We start from the raw sequence: 23,112 nt of genomic DNA on the forward strand, positions 1-23,112 counted from the left end.
CAGCCTCACCGTCAACTTCCTTAACAGTGAGATGAGTAGATCACACCCACTCGACCTTTTGGGAAAACTGCCAGTATCTTCCACCCACAGGAAACCACCTGGAAGACCTGAGATCATCAACTTCACGGCGCAGGTGGTGACCTAGAGGACCTGTCTCCCTGCTTGCTGAACAGGAGCACCCCATGAGATGAGAGGCCTTGTTGCCTGTCTCTGCTGGGGTCCTCCATCTGGGAAAAGTTGCCCACTGTGGGGGCAGGTGAGGAGGGGCACACTGCACACTCATCCTGTGCCCTGTAGGCCAGGGCTCACCATGTGGCCAGTCCCCTCCTGCCCTGTCCTGAAGGGCCAATACCTGAGGCTCCCTATCCCAAACTATTGCCAGTCCCTGAGACTGCATCCTGCCATAGTGCGGCCGCTTTCTCCTCATCTCTTCCCAAACTGGGTCTATCCTCCCCCTCTCCCTATGTCTCTGGGGACGAAGATTCCAACTCCCTTGAGTGAGGCTGCAGATGAAGCTCCTTGGGAGAGCTCTTGCCTAGCATATGGGAGGCCCTGGGTTCCCTTCAGTGAAGGCCCCCCAAGATCTTATGTTAAGATCACCTTCCATGAGCCAATAATAATCCCAAAGAATATCCACCCTGACGGCCCAAGGTGCACCTGGCCACCAGCTATGGGGAAAGCTCCATGTCACATTCCTGCACACCTCGAGTTGGACCTCCTCAAAGGGCGCTTCTCCAGTCACTCAGCACAGGGTCACCGCGGGGGCAAAGGGGTGGGTGCACAGGGGGAAGGCAGACGGGTCGTGGGGTCGGGACCAGTGGGCTCCCTCACTACGAGGCCATGCTCTTGGCCTTTGTCAATGTGGGCAGCCATGTCCCCTTGGCCACATGATGTAGGCAGATGTAGCCATGACTGTCGTTCATGGTTTAGCACTTGTTCCCTGCAGCACTGTCATATGACTTGCAGCACATATATCCCATAATCTATCATGGTTGTGCCATAGCAGTACCTCTCAGAAGCATCGCCATGGCAACATTTACAAGTCACCGTGGCAACAAAGCGACTTCACCACTGTGGCAGCCATGCCCAGCGAGCCCTACACAACACGCGAGAGCTGGAAGCTTTGGGGGGTCGCCCAAGAGGTCACTTCCGTCTGCGGACAGCCCCGCCATCGGCAGCCGAGGCCGACCTTGCTGCGACTGGCGCCCGCCACAGCCAGGGCATTGGCGTCTCTGCTCCAAACTCAACGCGGGTCACAGACTCGCTGGTGCTCTCCTGACGGGGAGAAGTGTCACAAGCCAGGAAGTCCCGCGCAGCCCCCCTTGTCTCAGGGACACAGAGTCACCCGTGTTCAGCAAAGAATGGGTCAAACGGCCCCTTGTCCCTTCTCCTGTCTTCAAAATGCCATTGGCGCTTCCTACCAACGAATGTGAGTGTGGGGAGGCCTCCTTGCTTGTTTGTTCAACCTCTAAAATAAAAACTGGACACAGCCACCCCTGCTACCATAGAAGAAATGAAAGGGACAATCTGGGGGAGGTGTCCCATACCCTATAGGTGCACCCCGCCTCCCGTAGGCATGCAGTTTGGCTCCTGCCTACGGTGACTCCTGGGAGAAGACAGCAGAAGAGACCCAGGCAGGCGGGGCACGGTTGAGGGCCACCCGAGGTGTGCTGTTCATTTGCGCCTGGATGGCTCCAGCAAGTGCTGTCCCTGAATAAGGTGGTGGCAGCAGCACTAAGGGAAACGACTCCTGGTCAACCACAAAGTCCACGTCCCTAGAGGGTCTGGAGATGACGACCCACCTCCTTCAAATGAGCCCCGCACCTTCCCAGCCCCCCTCCCACCCTCTCTGCCACTGAGAAGCACCTTGTGCTGCAGGCCCAGGAACAGAGCCGCTGTGTGCAGCTGGGACGGGCTTAGGGGACAGGGAGGAATCATTCAACTCTCGCTCCCTGCCAGCACCCCGTTTCAGGCCTCCAGGTTCAGCAGGAGAAGGGAGGGATGAGAACCTCTGGGAAGCGGGCAGGGGCAGGGGGCTGTACTCAGGTTTGCCTTTGAGCGCAGCAGTCACCCGGGTTTGGCAAGTCCCCACCCCTTCCTCTGGAGTCATTTGCCATCCACTCAGAACACAGAGGGGCTTCTCCCCTGGGGACAGATGGCCCTTCCACGGACACCTTGCCTTTGAGCCCATCTTGAGCCCATGTCGCCCACGGCTCGGGTCTGAGAAACCTTCTTAAGAGCCAGTGTTTCCCAGCAACTTAGAACAAAGGGTGGCTTCGTGCCTGCCCCAGGTCAGCAGGAAGGCAGTCTCTGTCACTTTGCCTAAGAGTGACCTGGACCGTCCAGTGTCCCATATATCCACCCTGTGAGGTGGTGTGTAAGGCAAGTTCAGGTCCATCAAGAGATCCTGCCGCCTGCGGAAGGCCACCACTCGCTAGCAACAAAACTAACTTCTTCAAGACTAACTCAACAGAGGGGTCCTGGTGTAGCCCAACCTGGGGCCTGGCTAGTGGCCTCCATTGGACGGAGGGTAAGAAGGACATGTTCTGGCCCCCCCATCCCCGAACACAGATCTCCCCACAACTCCATCAGGCACGGCCAAGTGTGCCGGGAGCACCCAACCCACAGTGACTAATGGAACGAAGCTCTCAGAGGCACCCAGTAAGTGTGACTAACCTGTGTATGAAGGGTTTTGTACCCACCCTCTTCCATATTCACCCAGACACCAGACTTCACCTTGGTCAGAAAAACATCTGAGGTCTGTCGTTCACATGCGTGTTCAAGAATGAAGAGAAAACCTTCTCCAATAGACGCCAAAACCTCTCTTGTCCTGGGAAGTCTCGCGAGTGACTGCCTAAGTCAACCCCTAGTGCCTGTTGCGACTGCAGAGTGTCCTGAGGACACTTTCAGCCCCCATTTCACCTCTAGGACATAAGCCACCTGTCTGGTGGACAGAGCCACCTCATGTATATGCCACGTTCTCTTGGATTCTGTTGCCCACTCCCCAAAATGGCAAATGCAGCTAACAGCTGAGCTCACTATGGCGTGTTTCATCGCCCTCAACCGGGTTCCTACAAAATCTACACCTCTGGAGGGAGAAAACGGTGCTCTCCATTCCAGAGCAGACTGGTCCCCGTGGGTGCCGGCAGTGCCACTCCACCTCTACTAACCCCTACCACGAGTGGCCTGTGGCCTGCGGTGTCCTGGAGTGTCGCTAACTACAGGACCAGGTATTTCTTTGAAAACATGGGTCCCAGGAAGAGTCTTCTGCAGTCGCCCCATTCCTATCTACCTGCCATGACATTCGAAAAGACCACTAACCCTTCCTTGCTTCCACAGGTGGCAAAGTGGCCCACATCTCCAAGTCACCACCAACTGGACTTCGGGCCACCATCCACGAGGGGCTTCCTCTCGCCTCCCCGGGTGCCAGGAGCAGGGTGGCCCTGTTCTCTCTCACCCACGGGGTACCACGAGCCAGCCACTCGGTTTAACTTACATCGCTCGCTGTCGTTCTGGTCGGCAACGGCCTCCTCCAGGGTGACCGACTTTGGCTTTTTGTCCTGATTTCCTTTCAACCTTTCCCAGTCGGCTGGGCTGAACTTGCACACCTCGGAATCTTTGGTTGCTGGGTGGCCACCTTCTCTCTCTTTCATCTCCAACTCTGAGAAGCGCATCATTGCACGCTAGAAAGAGAACGGAGACGGGAGAAAAAAAAAAGAGAACACACACCTTACCATGAGAGCGAGTTCATGCGCCTTACACTAAAGGAAAGTATTTTCAAAGAAAAGTTTGCCCAAAACCAACCACAATTTACGAGATACAACTCAGATATTTTAAAGTTTAACAGATAAAATTTAAGAGTATCTATATGAAAGTAGCCACACATTCTTTATCCATAAAGTCGTGTGTGTATAGATACAGATGTGGTGTGTATGCATATCCACACATACACTGTTGCAGAGACAGACATTCTCTTTGGAAGGTAAATAAAACAAAACAAAAACACAACGCAAAGAAAACAGAAGAAAAAAAAACACAACAGAAAGGAAACAAAAATGCACAATGAATAAAGACGACCATGGCCCACAAACTTCCCTTTGTATATTTGGAAATGAAATTTAACTCAAAAAGGTTTATGGAAGATTCTAGTAATAAAAATTTGAAGAACTGACCTCACAGTAAGCAGCAGGTAGACATAAAATACTGTCCTCTTGTAATCCTTCCATCTATGTAATTAAAATGGGCACTCAATGGATCATTTAGATAACTTCATCCATTTTTATAAGCATAAACCAATTTTTTTCTTAACATTGCAAAACAATTTGGCTTTATTCATCTTTTAATTAAAAGTAAAATATCTTAAGGAAAATTCCTACACAACATCTATCATAATTCACTAGCAAATTAAATACATACTCTATCCCTTTAAGCAAGCTTTCTTTTTCTCTTTCTTTTTGGTGAAAAAAAACTGCAAGATTCCCATAGACATGCGGCTGCTACACATCTCCAGCAAGTATCAAGTAAGGCATTCTAAGGCAGCGCTTCTATCTACTTGTTATCTTACAGGCAGAGAAATCAAAGCAATTGATAGGTAAACGTCATGCAGTCTTTAGACATCCTCATAATAATTAAAACTTATCAGCATTCCAGTGGAGTTCTCTCATAATCTACAGAATAATCTTAAAAGTATCCAGACACACGAAGCTCAGCTCTGAAGAGCTGAGCTACCACTCGCTCGCTGAGCACCCTTGCACACATTCAAATCACCATAAGCTCCATTAACCCAATCTGCCTGCAGCCCTGCCCTACCCGACTGTCCCGCCCCCAATCCTCTGTGCACATTACAAAACTGACAACCGAGAAAGGTACTGAGATGCGGGTGGGGGGCTCACCTGCAGTGCCCGCTGCTCCCGACTGAGCTGGCTGGAATCTGCATACAGTTCGGTCGTGACACACTTGAATCGGTCCCCCACGTAACCGGCCGAGTTGGCGATTCTCTTGGCCAGCTTAGATGGCTTCGGTTTCAGAACTTTGCCATCGTTGGATTCGGCCTCGTCAGCTCCATCTTTGGTATAGGTGGGGGTGACGTCCACACTCGGAGGGGCGCCACCCATGCAAAATGGTTTGGGATCCTCTTGGCTTTTACCAAAAGTCACAGTGGGGCCGTCGCTCCCCAGAGTTGGCTCCAGGAACGGAGCTGCGACCGGCATCCCCAGGCTCTCTTTGTTGGCTCCTGCGGGAGCGCTATCCTTGCCCATGCTGAACACGGGCTGGCCTGAGGCCTGTTTGAAGGCGTAGGCCTCGTGGAAGTCGCCGATGCGCCCCAGCTCCTCTCTCAGGGCCATGAAATCTCGGTGCTGCTGCAGGCCCGGCTCAGCCGGGGGCTTGGCGGGCTCTGCGCTCTGGCCGACACTCTCGGCTGCAAAGCTGGGTTTGGACACATTGGCCTCCGTCTTGGCATCCGATTCTTCTCGGAGGAGGTCGACGTAGACAAGCTTGTCGCTTTTGACGACCGTCTTCCCTTGACTCCAGCTAGGGTTCAGCTTTGGGGTCTTGTCGGCGGGGACCTCGGGGTGCAGCTTGCTGTTGTTGGCTTCCAAGATCTCCGAGAAGCGGCTGCGGAGGGTGGGGTCCTCGTAGCGGGCTCTCTCGTGGGACCGGGACCGCCTCTCTGGTTTCTCCTCTTTAGTGATCTCGATGGGGGTGTGCGGGATCAACATGGGGTGTACCATGCCCAACCCCAGGGCGTCTTGGTAGGTCACAAACTCTGGCCGGCCCGTGGGCAGCCCGTAGGGCAGGCCAGGCTTTGGGGCAAGGTGCCCGGGAAACAGACTGCCGTTGGGTAACAAAACAGGGTGAGGGTACACGGGTCCTTTGCCGTGTAAGGACAGCGGACTGATTGCGATGCCCTCAGGGGCCGGGTAAGGGAGGTAACTTCTGGGGTAGGGGATCGGTGGGGACCTGAATGCCTCGTTTGGAGACAGAAAGATGGAGCTTGGCGGAAGCCCGTTCTCGCTTGCTTTGAAAGTCGGTTCTGGGTTGCTGGCTTTGGCGCCCTTGCTGCTGGTGCTGCCACCATGCTTGGCGGGCGTAGTCGGGGGCTGGCCCACGTGCTGAATGACGGACGGCGTGGTGTCCACGGAGCTCCTGCTGGTCTTGGTGCCATCTGCATTGGCATTGGGCGCTGGTGATGCCGAGGCTGGGCGGCCCGCGCTCGACACTGCCCCTGACACATTAGTGATCACGGCGTCTGTGCCACCCATGCGGGGACACGAGGAGCTCCGCTGCTGTGGTATGGCCCAGTCCAACGCCTTGTTTTTCAGCGACATGCTTTTGCCATTGGTCTCCTCGTTGGGACTTGGCCCCGGCACCACCCAGGATGAGGGCGCAGTGCTAATGATCTCAGATCTATAGATAGCACAGCCGTTTCCGGGAGGAGATAATGTTTCTTTTGGAATCTCACTTCCGGACAGCACGAGGCCGCTTGCAGCCCTGCTGTGAACCAGCACGGTGGGGGCCATCTTCTTCATATGGTCAGCTTTGGAAGCGTCCACATCTATGACTTTAGAAGACAAGTCCAGCGGCTTATCTGTGACGTCTTTGGTAACGGTCTGCTTCTCCAACAGAGGCGGCGAGCCCCCGTCCTTTCTGTCTTGAACCGCTGTCTTCCGGGTGTGCCCGGGCACCGGCTGGGCACCCTCTCCGCCCTCTGACGCTTTGGAATACTTGCCGTTGGAGAGCCGGCTCATGGGGAACTCGCTGTTGACCGTCATGTATGGCTTCGACAGGGTGACCGAGGGGGAGGTGGACAGCCTGGCGTAGTGCTTATGGAACTCGGAGTAGGTGTCTGCGGCAGGCTGGCTGGGAAGGTGGACACGGGGCGAGGGCCGCGGCGATGGAGGCAGCAGGAGAGCGGAGTCCCCCGGCAGGCCGCTGGTGACCGCCTTCGCAGAGGGCACCCTGGGCTGTTTGCTGTTCTGGATGTGGGGATAGGCGTGGGAATCGACGGGGTTCCCAGGACTGACGCCCATCTTCCACGGGAGGCTTTTGTCTGGGCAGTGGACGAGAGGTGGGATGGCCGGGGAGGCCGAGGGCGTAGAGAGCCTCATGGGAGAGGCCAAGGACGACGGGATGTGGGGACTGACGTAGTGGGGCGGTGGCAGGTAGAGGAAGCGCTCCCCGTTGGTGCACACAGGAGAGTACAGCGGCTGGGCCAGGCTGTAGGACTGCTGAGGTAGCAAGGCCTTGTACATGTTCAGGGAATACTTATTTGGCGAGTCGAGGAAAGGGTAGATGGCTGGCGTGGCGCCCTCCATGTAAGGGTTGACCCAGGGCAGCCGCAGGTAACTAGCACCATTGATGTTGAGAGGGCTCTGTTTGTCGCTGGCGGGCCTGTCCAAGCCCAGGGTTTCTGCTGTGGCCACAGCACTTTTTTGTATTCCAGGTGGAGTTTTGTACATAGCACTGAAGCCATTGGGGGCCTTTCCGGAGACGGAGGGCGGCTCCACGGTCTCGGGCGTATTGGGCTTGAACTGCATCTCTGGATTCCTTTCCGAAGAAAACCCAAGGCCTCCGAGAGTGCTCGCGGCAGCCTCACGGCCCTTCTCGGAGCCCAGTCCACACAAACTGGAGTACACAATGTTTCCGGGGACCCGGAGGCCTTCCCGGATGAGGCTGCTGCGGTCCATGCTCAGCGCAGCCAGGCCATCGATCCGATGGGCTGTGCTCGCATCCACCTTTGCAGAGAAATGGACACGCCGATTACGTGGGACAGTCATTACAAAAAGCAGTAGCACCTACCCTGAAGAGACACCCCCAGCCAGGCCCCAGGACATCAGCCTTAACATCCCCACCAGAAAAGGTTGAGGGCAGGAATCCTGAGGCTCCCGGACCCTCCCCGCTCCCCCAGCCCTTTGCAGCCCGCCCCTCACCCTGGCTCACTCCAGTACCCTGAAAGCACAAAGCCTCCTCCCTCTGGACTAGAGGCCCACCCGTTCATTCAGCCATCTATGAACTCCGGACAATTCACCCTTTCAGCAAAAATTCTTGACTGTAACCCAGAAGACACCAATGGCCGTCTTCTCTGCACCCTGTCATGGGGCCCAGGGCTCTCTGGTCCCTCCAGGGCCCGGGAAGGTTTAAGGAGAGGGAGGAACGGTCACTTCGTTTTTCCCAGTCATAGGAAGGCATCACTGAACACGACAAGAAAACAATCTGCAGTGGGACACAGCAATGGACGGCTTTAGCTGTCTGATTTCTAAATCAATAAAGAGGCCAGGGGTCAAACTGCGGCTGCGTCTTTTGACTTCCTCTCCCTGGTGCCCAAAGAGACAGTCATGTTTTACATCTTACTGGAAAGGTAAACCCTAAGGGGATACTGGGAGGCTGGAAACTTAGCCAGCTGGGTGCACCAGGTGGCACACACCCCACCAGGACCTGAACCATGGGGGGGGCCTCAGGGGGTGAAGCATGTCAAAAAGGGTACAATGGGTGGAGATGGGGCTCAGTGGTGGAGCGCCTGCCTAGCATGCATGAAGCCCTGGGTTCATCCCCAGTACTGGGGGAGAAAAGCAAAACCCCCAAAATGGGTGCATCGCCCAGAGGGCAAGGCAGCAGGGCTTTCTACATGGCTTAGCCTGGAAGCCCTCCCTCACCAGGCCCCTTAATGTCATGCAAATTAATGCACGATTGATTACAGATCACTGATATTCAGATATCACATCAACAGAAGCCATTAATCTCTTACCACGTTGTGGTTCAAGGGGTTCTCTTCTCTCAGTTCCAGTCTGGCTTTTGAAGCGTCACCATCATTTACAGGAATTTTCCTATTTAAAAGGATACAAACTTCATGAAAACATTCCTTACTGAATCCTTCTTTCCCAGATCTCCCCAGACCAGACCAGTTCCCACTAATCCCAGACTTTTGACTGTCCTTAACCCCCAGATGACCCACTTTGGAAGTTGCCTCCAAAACAGCGAGGAAAAACAAGAAAGACCCGATAGTGGGGGACAATGGAACATGTCCCCACGGGGGGGCAAGTCAGAAATTGAAGCACATCCGTTTCTCCCGGGAGATGTTTTTCCTCTAGAGAGGCTGCGTTGGCTGGGCCAATCCTCACTAGCCGTCCTGGAGGGCAAGTGTAACAGCTGGAGACCAAGCCGGGTGGAAGCCGGGAGCCTGCCGCCGGCCCCGCCACCAGGCACTTCTGTGTTAAGCACAAGGGCAGGCTTTCAAAACTTTTCCCAAAACAAAGTTAGGGACCATGTCCTAGGAAAATGGGTTTCCATGGCGATGATGAAGTCATATTCAACTGCCTTTATCAAAAGGATTGGGGGGGAGGTACACACCAATATCACACAAATGTCAGCTGCTCCAGGCTGAAGAGGAAGCTACACATCTGTGCCAGGCTGCTGTGGCTGCCCTGGGACTTGTTATCAGAGCGCATCGATAAAGAAAGTGCTCCATGCCAACTTCCAAATCCCCAGGACAGAATCGCTGACAAGCAGCAGAGGAAAAGTTTCATCATTACCCCAAAAAGTAGCTCGGGCCGTCTACTTTTCAGCAGGTCGCCTCTTCCCCATTCCCAAATTATTGATCAGGAAGCGTAACAGAGCCATCGGGCATCTGAAAGCAGGGCCAATGGCCTCACCAAACGGGCAGCACAGGGCAAACCCAAAGCCCGGGCTCCACCACAGGAAAGGGTGGCCATCTCCCCGTTTATTACTGAGCAAACTATTTGTTTTAAAAGCACATGGAATGCCGATGCACCTGGGCCCACACTCCTGACATTTAGAGTTAAAGCAGCATCTAGACTGGGATTAATTCTCCTTCATAAATATGAAATAATAAATTAAGGACGAAAGTGCACGGAAAGGCCGCTTTAGGGGCTAATCTTTTAAAGGGCGGCAATGCTTCGCTGAGCCAGGTTGCCTGTTCCAACTGTAAATCAAGGGTCGCCAGCCAGGCAGGAGATGGCTCTCCCCCAGCCCTGCCGGGGCCCCTGCGGCTGTGAGGTGCTCTGCTCAGGAGTGCAGGGGAGCAGGGGAGCTCTCCCTCCCCAGGCCCGGTCGGGCATGCGCCTTCACCTGTCTTCGCTAGTCCCACACATGCGGACCCGTTCGCTGTTCATCCAGCTGTGAACGTTCCCATACAGGGGGGTTGCTGAGAGCATGTCGTCCTCTTGGATGGCAGCTTGCCTTCAAGCGTCTAGTCTGTTTCAAAAAGAGAAAAAGGAAAAAAAAATTCGCAGGAGGTTGAGGAAAGGCGAAGTAGAGAAGGCCTCTCTCAAGGCAACCCGTACAGGCTGTGCTGGATGATCTACAGATGGCCGCAGGAGGACCACCTGACCCCCATATCCAGCCAGGGGGACAAGGCTTCCCTGGCAGGGGGCAGTGGGGGAGGGCTGCAGATTAAAGGGAAACAGCCCACGTCACTGCACCAGCTCTCCCCTTTCCCAGCCTTTCAAAGTGTACGGTGGTCAAGAAAGAAGCATTCATTCTTGTCACTTACTACAGAAGGAAGTGTTTGGGGGGGGGGGGCGCTGTGGCAAGAGCCACAGGGAACAGTGCCGTGGGTGCCAGATCACTGGCAAGCATGCGCTGACCCTCCCAGGGGCTGTCGTCGAAGGCACAAGAGTACAAGAACGAGGTGCTGGCGGCAGGTCTGGGGCTCAAACTCTGCTGGGTTCCCAGGGCTGCATTTCCAAGGTTGCTGCGTGTGCAACTTCCAGGTGGAGGGTGAAACCGGGGCGGGGGGCTGCCGGGCTGCCCCACCAGAGCCCTAGATTAGATTAAGCACCTAACCCGGGTGGTTTTGCCTGGGTGGTTCTGCCTGGGAGCTGCAGAGGGAGGAGGCTGAGTAATTCAATGACGCCTGCTCGCTGGGGACAAGAAATCATTAGTGAGCGCAGAAGTCTTTGCAGCCCAGGCTGATGGGCTGGGAGCCGCTGGCACTTGGGAGAGCTGGCCAAAGCCACCCATTGCCCACCTCCGGGGAGGGGAGGGGAGGGCTGCCGAGGCGGAGGAGCCCAGGCCACCACCCCCCCCTTACCTTCTCTTCCCACCGCCCCCACCCACATCACATTCTAGTTTGCTGCATGAGTGAAGGGTCAGGACAAGCTGCATTTTATTAACAGGATTATCACGGCGCGTGATTTATCCTCGTGCAGGATTTTAATTGCTCTTTGGAGGTTGAGCCGTTTCTTTTGACTGCGCTTCAGCCCATATCCTGCTGTTAAATGCTGGGTTAATAAGTAGGGGAGCCTTTAATGCCTGGGACCGATGGCCCTCGGCAATTCCCTGCTCACAAACACATCTCAGTTTCCCTTGTCCGGGCCAGCCACGGCCTTTTTCCACGGGACTAAAACCTGAGTGTGAAATAATTGGTGTGCAGATCATCAGGGGAACTTTTCTCTCTCCTCCCTCACACACCCACCCACACAGTTTCCGAAAGCCCAAATGTTCCCTAAGTCGACACATTTCCTTTGTTAGCAGGAGAAAATATGCAAATGCTTGCTTTTACACTTTAGCACACGGAGGAGCAGACTGCCAGGTCGGTTGGTTGGAGGAACCAGGTCCGGGGACTCTTCTGCCACAGTGACGGGGGACTGGGGGTTGGGGGAGCACCCAGGAGGGCAGAATCCCAAAGCCAGGCTATCCTTCTTCATTTCTTTGTCCTAACTAGGTCTTTTGTCCACCAGCATCCCCCACCAGCCCCCATCCACAGAACAACGTCTGTTAATCACAATCCACATGCACCGACACACCACACAGAGTTACAGCTCAACAATGAATCGGGAAGGGAAGGAAGGAAGGGCCGAGGGACAGGCAGCAATCGGCAGAGGCGCCAGGCAGGGTGGGCTTCTGAGAAGCTATTTCCCTAGAAAGGGTCTTTTCTTCAGACAGACTGGAGCATTTCCGAGGGGTTAGCCACAGCGCCCCGAAAGGACTGACTCAGGTGTTAGGGAAGGTGCGGGGGGAGCTCATGGGCTCTTCTCCCATCTTCTAAATAAACAAAGCAAGGCCTGCAGCACAGTGCGTGGCAGACCACAGGGCACATCCCACCAAGTGTCCCCTTCCTAATCTCCGCTGCCCCTTTTAACAAAAGGATAGACCTTCTGGGTGGTCTAATAAGAAAGCAGACCATCATTCCTTGGTGTGTCCTGGTGGTTGGGCAGTGGCAGTGCCCATATTATGCCATCCCCTTCCTATGCATGGATGAAATGCAGGAATTCCATCAGGAGCAAAAGGCTTACTCCATCAAGTCCCCAAGAAAAGGACACAGAAGAAGCAGATGCCTAAGAAAAAAATCCATTTTGTGGTATCCCGGTTTTTAAAAACTGGCCTTCCCTTTAAATGAGCTGCCCCGCTCTACACCTCCCGAAGTAGACACCTTGGTAAAAGGGCGACCTCAAGGCACCTTAGAGAGGAACAGAATAGTCCCACTAAGTGCTTGACCCCCTCCCCTCCCACAAAAGGCTAGTAGCCTGTTTACCCAAAGAGGGCTTCATTCAGAGAAGGCCACCAGGAACCCCTGGGTGCTCATGAAACTTCCCTGGTCCTTTGGGGTTTTCCAGAACAATGCTGCACAGACAAATGACACCCACTATCAGAATGAAGTGTTTATACCAGGCGGGGAGGCGCATGCTTAGAATCCAGGTTACTTAGGAGGGAGAGGCAGGAGAATTCCAAGTTCAAGGCCAGCCTCAGCAACTTAGCAAGACACTCTCTCTGGAGAGAAAGTTAAAACAGAAAGGGCTGGGGATGTAGTTCAGTGGGGCAGCACTAACTTCGCATGAGCAAAACACACGCACGCCTGCCACCGAAACTGCGTTCCTGGCCTCAACCTTCCACCTGATCCCGTGCGGGTCAAAACATGTTTCTCTGCTAGGAGCCACAAGCATATATACGATGTATGGCACCTTTGGTTGTAAAGTGACGCCAGCTAGCCACTGAGATGATTATGTTAAAATTTACATTCATATGCAAACTGGACTCCCGCTGTTCACCTTGGCCTGCTACCGGACTCAAGTTACGGGACTTTACGGGACTGCTGGAGAGTTCCCATTGGTTGGGGAAGGATAGTAGGAGGGAATTCCGGAGGAGGTGGGAGGAGACGGGGGGGGGTTCCGGTCGGCGTGCGGTTCCGGTCGGACACCCTCGTGGGAGGACCGGTTTTTGACTTGCTGGCGCTGAGAGTGTTAGCGGCTTTTTCAAAATAAAGTTTTGTTCCTGCTTGATTGGCTCGTGATTCTGTGCCCAGCCAAGACTGCGGCATTTCTCCTCTTCTTCTTCTTTTTTTTTTTGGTGGTGGTATTGGGGGAGGAACCCAGGGCCTCGGTCATGCAAAGTTGGGTGGGGGGGGGGCTGGGGGTGAACATAAAGAAGCAAAAGTGGGATGGCATTGTTGGATCCTGCTGTGGACTACACACACACACACACACACACACACACACACAATCTTTAGCTGCCCCATGAACTTTTTGTGAACTGTTTAAAAGTGGAGGTCTGTTGAACAAACAGCGGCGCCACTGCCAGCCATAATTTCATTGCAACAAGCTAAAGACTTTTAACTCTTTGGGTGCCTGGCCAAAGATGGGGCAGAGTGGAAAGGGCCAAGAGACCGTGGCCCCACCTGACAGGAGGCCCTTCTCCAGGGTGACAAAGAAAGAGCAGCCCAAGCCCCCAGCAGGAGTAACAGATGTGGCAAAGGCCATGCTGCTTTGGCGGAGTCAATGTCAAAGAGAATTCCCATGGCCCACAGCCCACAGCCCACAGCCCACAGGCACACGGAGGGCTTCCCTGGGATGCAGAACTCTGGGGTAAAAACAAAAAGATAGAGAGGGAGAGGCATGGTGACTTTGTTTAGTCACTTCAACCCAATTCTAGAAGCTGCTGTTGAAACAGATGCCCCCCCCCCAACACACCTCTAAGGCAAAAGGCTTCAAAAGCGACCATGCTGACCCTTGGCTGTGGGATATGGCAAGAGAGGGCAAAAGATCTGATCTCGATGACAAACAGAGCCCCTCAAGGCACTTTCCTGCTGTATTTAAGGGCTGGTTTGCCCTTACTTCTCAACGGCTCCCCCCATGCAGACTATGCTTCTAGAAGTGCCGAGACGTGTTAAGTCACTCAGGAAAAGCACTTTACAAGCACCAACCTGTTCGCAGTGGGAGCTGCTAAGCTGTACCTTGGCTCTGGGTTTTAACCCTTTTTTCCAGCAGTAGAGAGAAAGGGACAAGGAGGGGGAGGGGAACGAGGAGGGAAGATGGCTGAGACAAGAGACCAGACAGGAAAGGGTGCCTGGTTCCTAAAGAGCAGGCTGTGACTGCAGGAGCCAGCGGCTGGAACACCCAGTTCCAGGGAGACCCACTTGCAGATCAAGCACGCACAGCACGGCTCCCAGCTCTTAGGGCAGGGGCAGCTGAAAGCCTGGGTCACCGAGACACACTAGGAGCAGTCATTTGCTCCATGGCAAGGGCTAGGTTAGGGCACCTGCACACATGGCCTAGACAATCAAGAGGAGGGCCTGGCTGGCAGAAGGGGGGGTCAGAGGGGCGGGGTTTTAGAAGACACCCCAACCTTGGCATCCCTGAGAAGGGGCACTGTGCCCTCCATGAACAGAAGCGAGGGGAACCACAGGCTCCGCAGAGCACCCACTGCTCATATTTTGCTGAGTCCTGCCAAAAAGACACCATTGTGGACCGAGGCAAGGGACAGCACGCTCCTCTGTAGAGAGCTGGAGCTGAGCGGAAGGGCAAGAAGACAACGCCAGGCCCCTCCTGCCCCACCCCCGCACCTGGGCCAAGCCGGGCCTCTTTCCACTGTTCCGCCCTTGAGGTTCCATGTGTTCCATGCTGCAGTTGCACTTGTCAAAAGGCACAAACAACACAAAAGGCATGGCCGCAGCACTGTACCAGGGCCCAGAAATCAAGTCGCACCTCCCTGCCCGCCACACAGACATTGGCGGCACCCCTTCCCTTCCCTAAGTTTCCTCACTAGGCTCCTTGGGTCCCCCAGGGCCATTCGTCAGCCAGTGACCAAAAAGACTAGACAGGCCTGAGGGGTCTCTGGCTCAGGTGGCTGAACAGTGTTCCCAGCCAGCGACAGGGGTCCTGTTCAGGTAAGGGGCCGCACCCAGTGCACAGCTGGTCCTGTGTGTGGAACGCTCAGGAAGAACATGGTCCGGGCAGCCTCCCAGCTCCCACCCTCACCTACAGCATGTCTCTGGGCAGGTGGCTGAACCTCTCCAACCTTGGTCCCCTCTGTAAATATTTGGCACTGTGTTTTCCAGAGGATTAACCTGCACTATGGACTTGAGTTTTGCCTGGCAATAGCTGGTACCGGCCACGTTTAACCCCAGGGAACAGCACCTGACTGTGCCCCGCACAAGGTCTAGCGAGCCCTGGGTGGCTGTAGAGCCCTGGTGGCTGCTCGGGCCCTTTGTGGCAGTACCATCCCACTCACTCGCAGGGGGAGGCGGAGGCAGGGAGGGGTGGCCTTCAGTGGAGTTGTGTGGATTTCACCGAAGCCCAAAGCTAGCGCCAGCGCTTCCTGGGGCTGCTCCAAACCCAGACTGAGTCACAGCAGCAGCAGGCTCCTGGTGTCAAGGGAAGGAGGGGTGAAGAAGTTCCTATTTTCGGATGTTGGGGGGAGGGCCTGTGTGGGGGTGGGAGATGAGAAGAAAAGGCTTGTCGGGCTGTGTGTGGGGCGGGTCCTCCCCGCTGCTCTCCCTGGCATTCTGTAGCTCTGGAGTAGGGGGTCTGCCAGCCGTTCCCAGGTCCCAGGCCATCAGGGCTTCCAGGGTTGTGATGGAGGGAGAGCACTGGCCAGGCATCCTCTCGGCCTGGTGGGGCTAGGGGGCTGATAAAGCCCACAGGGTGCTGTTTCTTGGTACTTTCCAAGGACTGGCCATGGCCTAACCTCCCCCAGTGCCCCACCCATACCCCCAAGTTTTGTGTGACAGATTCAGCCAGGGAGCAGGAGGGGAGAATGGGGGAGGGAGGGGGGTTGCCGGGCCCTGACCTTTTCGCACTCAGAACCTTCCCAGCCTCCTCCCAGAGCGCAGGGGTTAGAGCAGAGAGCCACCTGGGTGGAGAGTGAACTTGGCCCTGGTGGCGACGACGAGGGAGAGAGGGGGAGGGGCGCCCCCTCTCCGCGCCTCCGCGAGCGCGATCGGTCTGCAACAAAGGGATTTCTCTCCCACCACACACACCCGTGCTGCTCAGGGCTCCCGCCCCTCCTCCACCAAGGTCCCAGCGGCGACGGCGCACACTCGCGCCCTCGGGACGCGACCCCGCTGGGCCGGGCCTTCCAAGAACTCCCAACAGGGTCTCCCAGAGGAGGCCGACCTCCCCGGTCCCCGACCCCAGTTAACCCCTCGGACCCTGCCGCCCCGCGCCTCCAGCCCAGCTTCCCGAGCGAGCGAGACTCCGCCGCACCTCCTGGCCCCGCTGTTGAATCTGACAGAAAGAAACTTTGGGTGGGCTGGGAGTGGGGGAAGCCCAGACCTCACGGGAAATCCTGCCAAGCCCATCGGGGGAATCGGCACTGAGACCCCTCCCACCATCGTTCTGGGCTCCCTTCCGATCAGACAGAGGGATGGCTCCTCTGGACGCCTCCTCTAGAAAGAGGCAAGCCAAGGGTAGCCAACTGCAGAGGGGGAGGGGAGGCACCAGCAGGGAGCGACCCTGAGAGTCGCTGCCAAATCCGGGTGGCTGGCCTCCACCCCCAGGCAGAGCCAAGGCCCGGATCAGGTACTCGGGCTCTCCCAGCTCAGGGACCAGGAACAGAGACACTTCCCCCTTCCCGGGGATGGCCTGTCCTGGCCCAACACTGGCTTTTTGTTCCTTTCACTTTCCTTCATGGTCAGGGCAGACCAGGGAACTCGGTGTGTATTCAAGAGGGCAGGAGGGAGTGAACTTGGAAACAGGTGTCCCTCAACAGGAGGCCACACAGCACCAGAAACCTAAGACAAAAGACAGGAATTCTCCTAGCGACCGACACCCCCCCCCCCCAACACACACACAGCACCTTTGGTCTGCGTCCTCTCTGGAGAGTGTGCACAGCCTGGGCAAATCCCCAACAAATGCTCCTCGCCAAGCCACCCAAGGCCACGTCTATGCACTTTGTCTCCTTCAGGGCTTTGTAGGGATAAAATGCATTTGGTGCCACCCGCCCCCAGCAGAAAGGAACAAGCTATACTATACTGCAAGGCTAATAACAGCTATCACCGGTACACACAGGAAGCACAAAGGAACTTTTAACATACTTAAAACCCGGGGATCCTGCCATGTGCATGGAGGTTCCTTGCTGACTGCACAGCCTGGGCATCCTCGGAAGGCCGAGCGGGAGGGTCAGGAGGAGAGGGACACCCACTTTCTTTACAAGAAACAATAGGAACCCCATGTCTGCTATTCGCTCTCAGAACTCCAAGCACCCCAAAACAAAGCCGTGGAACTACACTATAGATGGGGGCCCAAGAATTTTTGTAGCTGTTCGGAGTTTAATTACTCCTCCTTGATCCGTAGGACTAGACGACACGACACTGCCAAGGTTAAAATGCCCCGAACAGCGCCGAGCAGATGTGAGCGAGCTGGCAGACGCGCAAATGAGGCCTGCCTCGGAGCACGATAACAAGTGACTAATACATTGCATATCGTTGAAAGAAAATTATTTTTCTCTAATTTGCATTTGCTTGGGGGGAAAAAAAAGCCAAGCCAGAGTCCCTCCTCACAAGCATGAGTCTAATCCTGGAAATACAGCCCGGCTGCTTTAAGAGAGCTGGAAGGAGGGAAAGACTGCCAGTGTTTTGGCGTTGCAGGCTTGTTTATCTTTCCGCCTTTCCTCCAAGGCGAAACTCGTTTTGCAAGCAACATTCCTACAGAAAATGGCACACGTCATAAAAAGAGACCAATTTATAGAACTGGCACCGAAGTTCATGTATCACTCCAGAAGCATCTCCCAGCTCCCCATAAGGGAACCCAAGTAGACGTAGAAGTCAGTCCACATTAAAACTCAAATGGTAGACCTGGAGGGGAGCGGGGGACGACAGCCTAGATCTGCAGATATTCAGCAGGCTGCCCATCCAGGGACAAGCCACACAGAGGGGCAGGATATACAATGAAATCAGCCCTAACTGATCCTCCAAACCTCAGGGACAGCCAGGGGCCCAGGCCTGGAAAGCTTCAGCCTAGGGATTCCTGGGGGGTTGAGGTGACGCTTTATAGTCCCAGTGTCCCAGGCCAGCCCAGAGGCAGGCCCACGTTCCTGGCCATTCATGCTATCTCCAAGACTGGCCTTAGGTGATGACTGCCACCAATTGCTCTCCCTCCCACCTGGCTGCTCCCTGCAGGGCCTGGCAGGGGACCAGGAACTCAGAAGCCTGTGGCTGTGGCTATCAAGTTGGTGCCCACAGAGTGGGTGGCGCTGTGGACAGGCCTCAGGACTGCCCCTTCGCCTCCTGCAGCTGGAGGCAAATGCACCCCGGAAAATGGCAAGGTGAAGGGACTCGAGTCATCAAGAGCTAACCTGCACCCTTCCCTGAATTACAACCCATCCCCTGGGAAACATCGTCCAGAGCTCAGAATGCAGTGCCCGCCTGTCTTCAACTTGTCTGAACACAGAGCCACTGCAGAGGGGACCCGGCCTCCAGAGCCTCTGTGACCTCCAGGAAGCCTTCAGTTAATACATTCTTCCCAACAAGCTTACTTAGGACTGCGAGGTAATTTCCCCCAAATCTTACAAACTCTGTCCCAAGCAGCTGAGGACCCCGTGCCTGGATCCTGGCCGAAATCCCCCAGACAGAGACACTCCTGATCCAGCAGGCCTTCCCCTGCCACCTCGGCCTGAAGAGCTCCCTAAACCACAACATCAGAACCACCTGGCCTCCCGCCCCTCCCCTGGGAAGTCATAAAGGTGTGTGCCGGTTGTGGGGGGAGGGGCGTGTCTCTGAGCTCCCTCTCGTCGGGAGGACACGCTGGCCAGAAAGTGGCGGCCACCTCTGCGGCTCCTCCGCGGGCCTGCATAGTGCGCGCTTTGTGCAAGTGCTGAGGAGGCGCAGCGCTGCTCGCGAGCCAACAGCTGTCACATTATTTGCACTCGCTGTAAACAGCCTTCACATTCCCCCCTTACCACATAGTTAAAGCCAGACTAACAATCCACAGTTAGAGATCAAACCAACAACAGCAGCATTGTGTCTGCCTTCGCCTTCGCACCAAGCCCAGCAGCTGGCAGGTTTCTCCGGAACAAGGGACCCCCGCCCCCCCCCACCCCTCGGGGCTCCAGCCAAGGCCAGCCAAGGAAGCATGCGTTTGTCAGTGCTGTTTGTTAAAGCCAAAGAGCACCGCCATTTCGCAGAGATTTCTCGGTGGTTTATCAACCCTCTCCCAGAGTTGGTGCCTTCTGGGGGCCTGGAGAAGCAGGGTGGGAAGCGAGGTCGCTGGGACTCCCGGGACAGTCGGCCCAGTGGGGGCAGGCCCGAGTGGGCCAGGCTGGGGTCGGGGCAGGGAGGCCCTGGGGCAGAGGCCAGGCCCGTCTGGGTTGGTGCAGCCACACCGCCGACCGCCTCTGGTCCTTCAGAAATTGCCCAACTCACGGAAGACTTACTGGCCGCCCCACTGATCAAAATGTCTCCTTTATGATTTTTGGTTAAGTTGAACATTTCCATAATCGTCATTATTAGTGCAAATTACACGCCTAATCGGTCCTTAAATAGATTTTAATTAAATAATCATACAAGGCTCATTTTATGACTTAAGAAAGGCATTACTTTTCGTTATAAACTTTCCACCAGGATACGGAATGACGACAGCAAGACAAATACTTATTCTTTGAAAATGACCAATAACCAATGGGCAGAGTAGCCGGAAACGGACCGGTTTCATTCACCCTCCAGGAGGGAAGGGAGACCGGACGCACAGCACAGCACAACGACACAACTTTCCTCCTGGGGTGGGAGAGGGCATCTCTTCCTCCCAGGCAAGACTTCTGTCTTCTCTTTGGCCAGGAGAAACAAACCCCCTGACCTGACGGGAGAGATTCCTCCAGCTTCTAGAGACCACTGCTCCCCACCCCCACCCATTTTCCACCCCAGTCTGCTCAAAGTCTTGCGCGAAGCAAGCAGGCCGGGCTTGTTAAATGCTGTGTAAAATGCTGTTAATAAAATAATAAATACAAAGGATGGAGGCTGCGGGGTCCACGGGTGTTTTGACTGGAAATGCCTTGGCACTTGCCACGTGTTTATGGAGAGCAGACAACTCCAGGATTTACATACTTTGGACATTTCTGTACTTCATTTATTCTTTCCTAAATGACGTAGGCCTCGAGCTATTTCAAGTTTGCATTTGTACAGAACTGTGAAATGCCTAGGAGTTTCTCCAATTAAACCAAGTTGGAAATCAGACCCAAAGCTCCAACAGACTCCCTAGCTAGCAGCGACTCCACCCTCAGCCTCTCTGGCTGGAGAAAACAAACAGACCCTCCAGAACAATCCTCAGCCCTCGAGCTCCCCACCTTCCCCCCCCCTTCCTGGAGGGCCCCCAGGGCAAAGGTTAAGGCGTCTTCAGATTCCAGGCCCAGCCTGCCTACACGCTGTGGCAATCCCAGCAGCTCGGTGCATCCTGGCTGTCCGCTACCTCTAAAATAGGGAGCTCAAATGGGGGCAAAACTGCTGGCCTGGTAAAAGCCACTGCTCACACAACAATGTCAGCAAAGGCTGGAAGGCATTCTTTAGAGGGACCAGGGATTCGTGCCTACTGAAGCTCTTTCAGCACAAAGGCTTTTAGGGGAAGAAGGGAAAAAGAGGGAGGGGGAGAGGAGAGAGAAAGGGAGGGAGGGCTCCTGTTTCAGAGCAGGCATCCCCTGAGAGTCAAGAACCAAGTGTAGCTTCAATCAAACGCTGACTTCCCCTCTGGGAGTCGAGTAGGAAACCTGATCACAGTAGCTTACTACCGGCCTGGATCCATACAGGTCTGGTTTTCTTCTCATGCTAGTAATTTTTTTAAATACATATCGATATAAAAGAAGCAATCCCTGGCAGACTTTATTGAAAACCACACTGAGCCCTCATAACATCCGGACTTAATCCCTATCAAACAAACCACAGCACCTCAGGCCTCAGCAGCGGGCCACCCCCCTCTCACCTCTTCCAACCAGGTCTCTCCCCTCCAGACACCCCCGTCCCCTCCCCCAAAATAAAGACAGGAAGACTTGCCCAAAGCACCTAGATAGTGGTTCTGGAATCAATTCCTAACCATATAATGATCCCACGGGGGGGGGGGGGGGGCAAGTCTTTTCATATGGAATCCTTTAAAAGGCAGCATGCAAAGACCTGGAACAAAGGCAAAAAGAGGAGCCCACAGAGGCAGACTCAGAAGAGTACCCAGGGAGGGGCCCTTAACCAGCATCCTTGGTCCCTCTCTGGACACTGGCCTAACAGGTCTCCCAGAGCACGGGGTAGCAGGGGATGGAGGAGCAGGCTATAGGAACATGACCAGTTATTCAAAGCAATTATTAATCCTCGGGGCCTACTATGTGCCAAGTATTCCTCTTTGATCCTAAAGGTGGATAATTATTCCCAGTCTTACAAATGAAGAAACTTAGTGAGGCTCAGAGGCCATAAATAACTTGCCCCCAAGGTCACACAGCTAGTAAAAATGGGCCACGGTCAAACTCAGTCCTGGAGTTTCGGAGAGGAGCCAATTATGGGTCTAATTGTACCATTCAGAATCCCTATTTTCCCATACTGTCTCCTCAAAGAAGTTGGGAAGGCTTCTTGGGCCTTGTGCGCCCACGTGCAGAGCAAAAATAAATAAATAAATAAGATAGATTGTACTTAACACCTAAGTAACTGGGTCCACTACTAGCCCCAAGCCCAGTTTCTCTTACACCCGATCATCTCTGAGTCCACTTTCACAATCTCCCCCTACATCTTACAAGTCTCCCTACACGGAAATATCCTGGTGTGAGGCCAAGGAACCCAACAAGGCGCCACTTTCCCTTCCTAGCAGCCCACAGGAGGCAGGGTAGGTGAGTTTGCCACTCCCAGGCCTCCAGAAAAGTGCTGACTACCAATCACTGGGAACTTGGGGCTTGTCACCCTAAGTTTTGCCACATAAAGCAATAAATCAAATTATCTAGATGGAGCAAAAGCCCTTTGGAAGGAGCTCCTACACCTACCTCTTCTAGGGTTGAAACGAAAACCCCCAGGGACCAAAGTGAGTGGGAGAGGGAATTACCAGACAAGTGGCTTGCAAGACGCAGGCCCTGGTCGACCGGAGCGTTCCCACAGAAGGCGAAAGCCCGAGGCGACCTGGGGAGCGGGGTGCCCTTCCTTCTCCCAACCTTTCCTACGAAAACCCTTGGGCGCCAAAGCTCAGGGCCCGACTTTCCCCACCTACCCTATCCCCAATTTCGAGGTCTGCCCCAGGCTTTCAGATGTTCCAGGGAAACTACCTACATCCGAAGCCGCAGGCTCCACTGCAGAGGGCCAGCTCCAGCTCGGGTCAGCGGGGACCAACCGGGGCACCGGACGCCCCTGCGAGCTTCCTGGCCCGGACCGCTCCCTCCCAACAACGTCGAAGCTCCGGATGTGCGAAATGGCCCCGCGGCGCGGCTCCGCGGGCAAGGGCCTCGGTGGCGAGCGGGGTCAAGGGGCACCCGGCACTCACCCGCTCGCGGGCGGAGCACACCCCGCGGCCCGGCGGCCCCTGGCTCCAGGCCAGCCCTCCGCAAGTGGCTTTCTTTCTCTTTTTAAAACTTTCCAGCCTCGGCGAGCGGGCCGAGTTTCCAGCCCGCCCTTCTACCCAGCCCAAGCAGGGCCTCCCGACCCCTCCCGGGAGGCGACCTCCCGCCCCGGGCACCCTAGCCGGCGGCCTGGACAGATGCCCCCCCCCCTGTCCACCGCACCCCACCTCACCCCCGCCTACTTGGGCCACCTGGAACCGGAGGCTTCCCGGAGCGATCGCCGTCCAGTCAAGCCCGCGGCCACGGCGTCTAAAGAGAAACTCTCCTGCATCTCCAAGGCGCGGGCCTGCCCGCGGCGCGCGTGAAGTGCGCCCCACACATTGGCGCTCTCTCGGAATGGCCTAACGCTTAGGAAGGGGGAGGGGGGAA

The 23,112-nt window shown here is 55.3% G+C and overlaps 1 protein-coding gene across 7 annotated transcripts in view; it reads right to left on the minus strand.

The window, feature by feature from the left end:
- BCOR (BCL6 corepressor) overlaps positions 1-23,112 on the minus strand; it is a 123,741-nt gene that overhangs the window by 14,805 nt on the left and 85,824 nt on the right. For 5 of the 7 annotated variants that reach the window (XM_081277507.1, XM_081277505.1, XM_081277506.1 and 2 more), the window contains exons 2-6: positions 10,087-10,212; positions 8,747-8,825; positions 4,893-7,736; positions 4,173-4,226; positions 3,497-3,683 (exon numbers count right to left, since the gene is read on the minus strand). In XM_081277507.1, the coding sequence (XP_081133633.1) occupies positions 3,497-3,683; positions 4,173-4,226; positions 4,893-7,736; positions 8,747-8,825; positions 10,087-10,172 (3,250 nt within the window). In that variant the 5' untranslated portion in view covers positions 10,173-10,212. The remainder of the gene's footprint in view (positions 1-3,496; positions 3,684-4,172; positions 4,227-4,892; positions 7,737-8,746; positions 8,826-10,086; positions 10,213-23,112) is intronic. The other 2 variants (XM_081277510.1, XM_081277508.1) reach the window with 1 other exon arrangement.

The sequence above is a fragment of the Spermophilus citellus genome (assembly GCF_964194105.1).
Source record: "Spermophilus citellus genome assembly, chromosome: X".
In the NCBI taxonomy this organism is placed as follows: domain Eukaryota; kingdom Metazoa; phylum Chordata; class Mammalia; order Rodentia; family Sciuridae; genus Spermophilus; species Spermophilus citellus.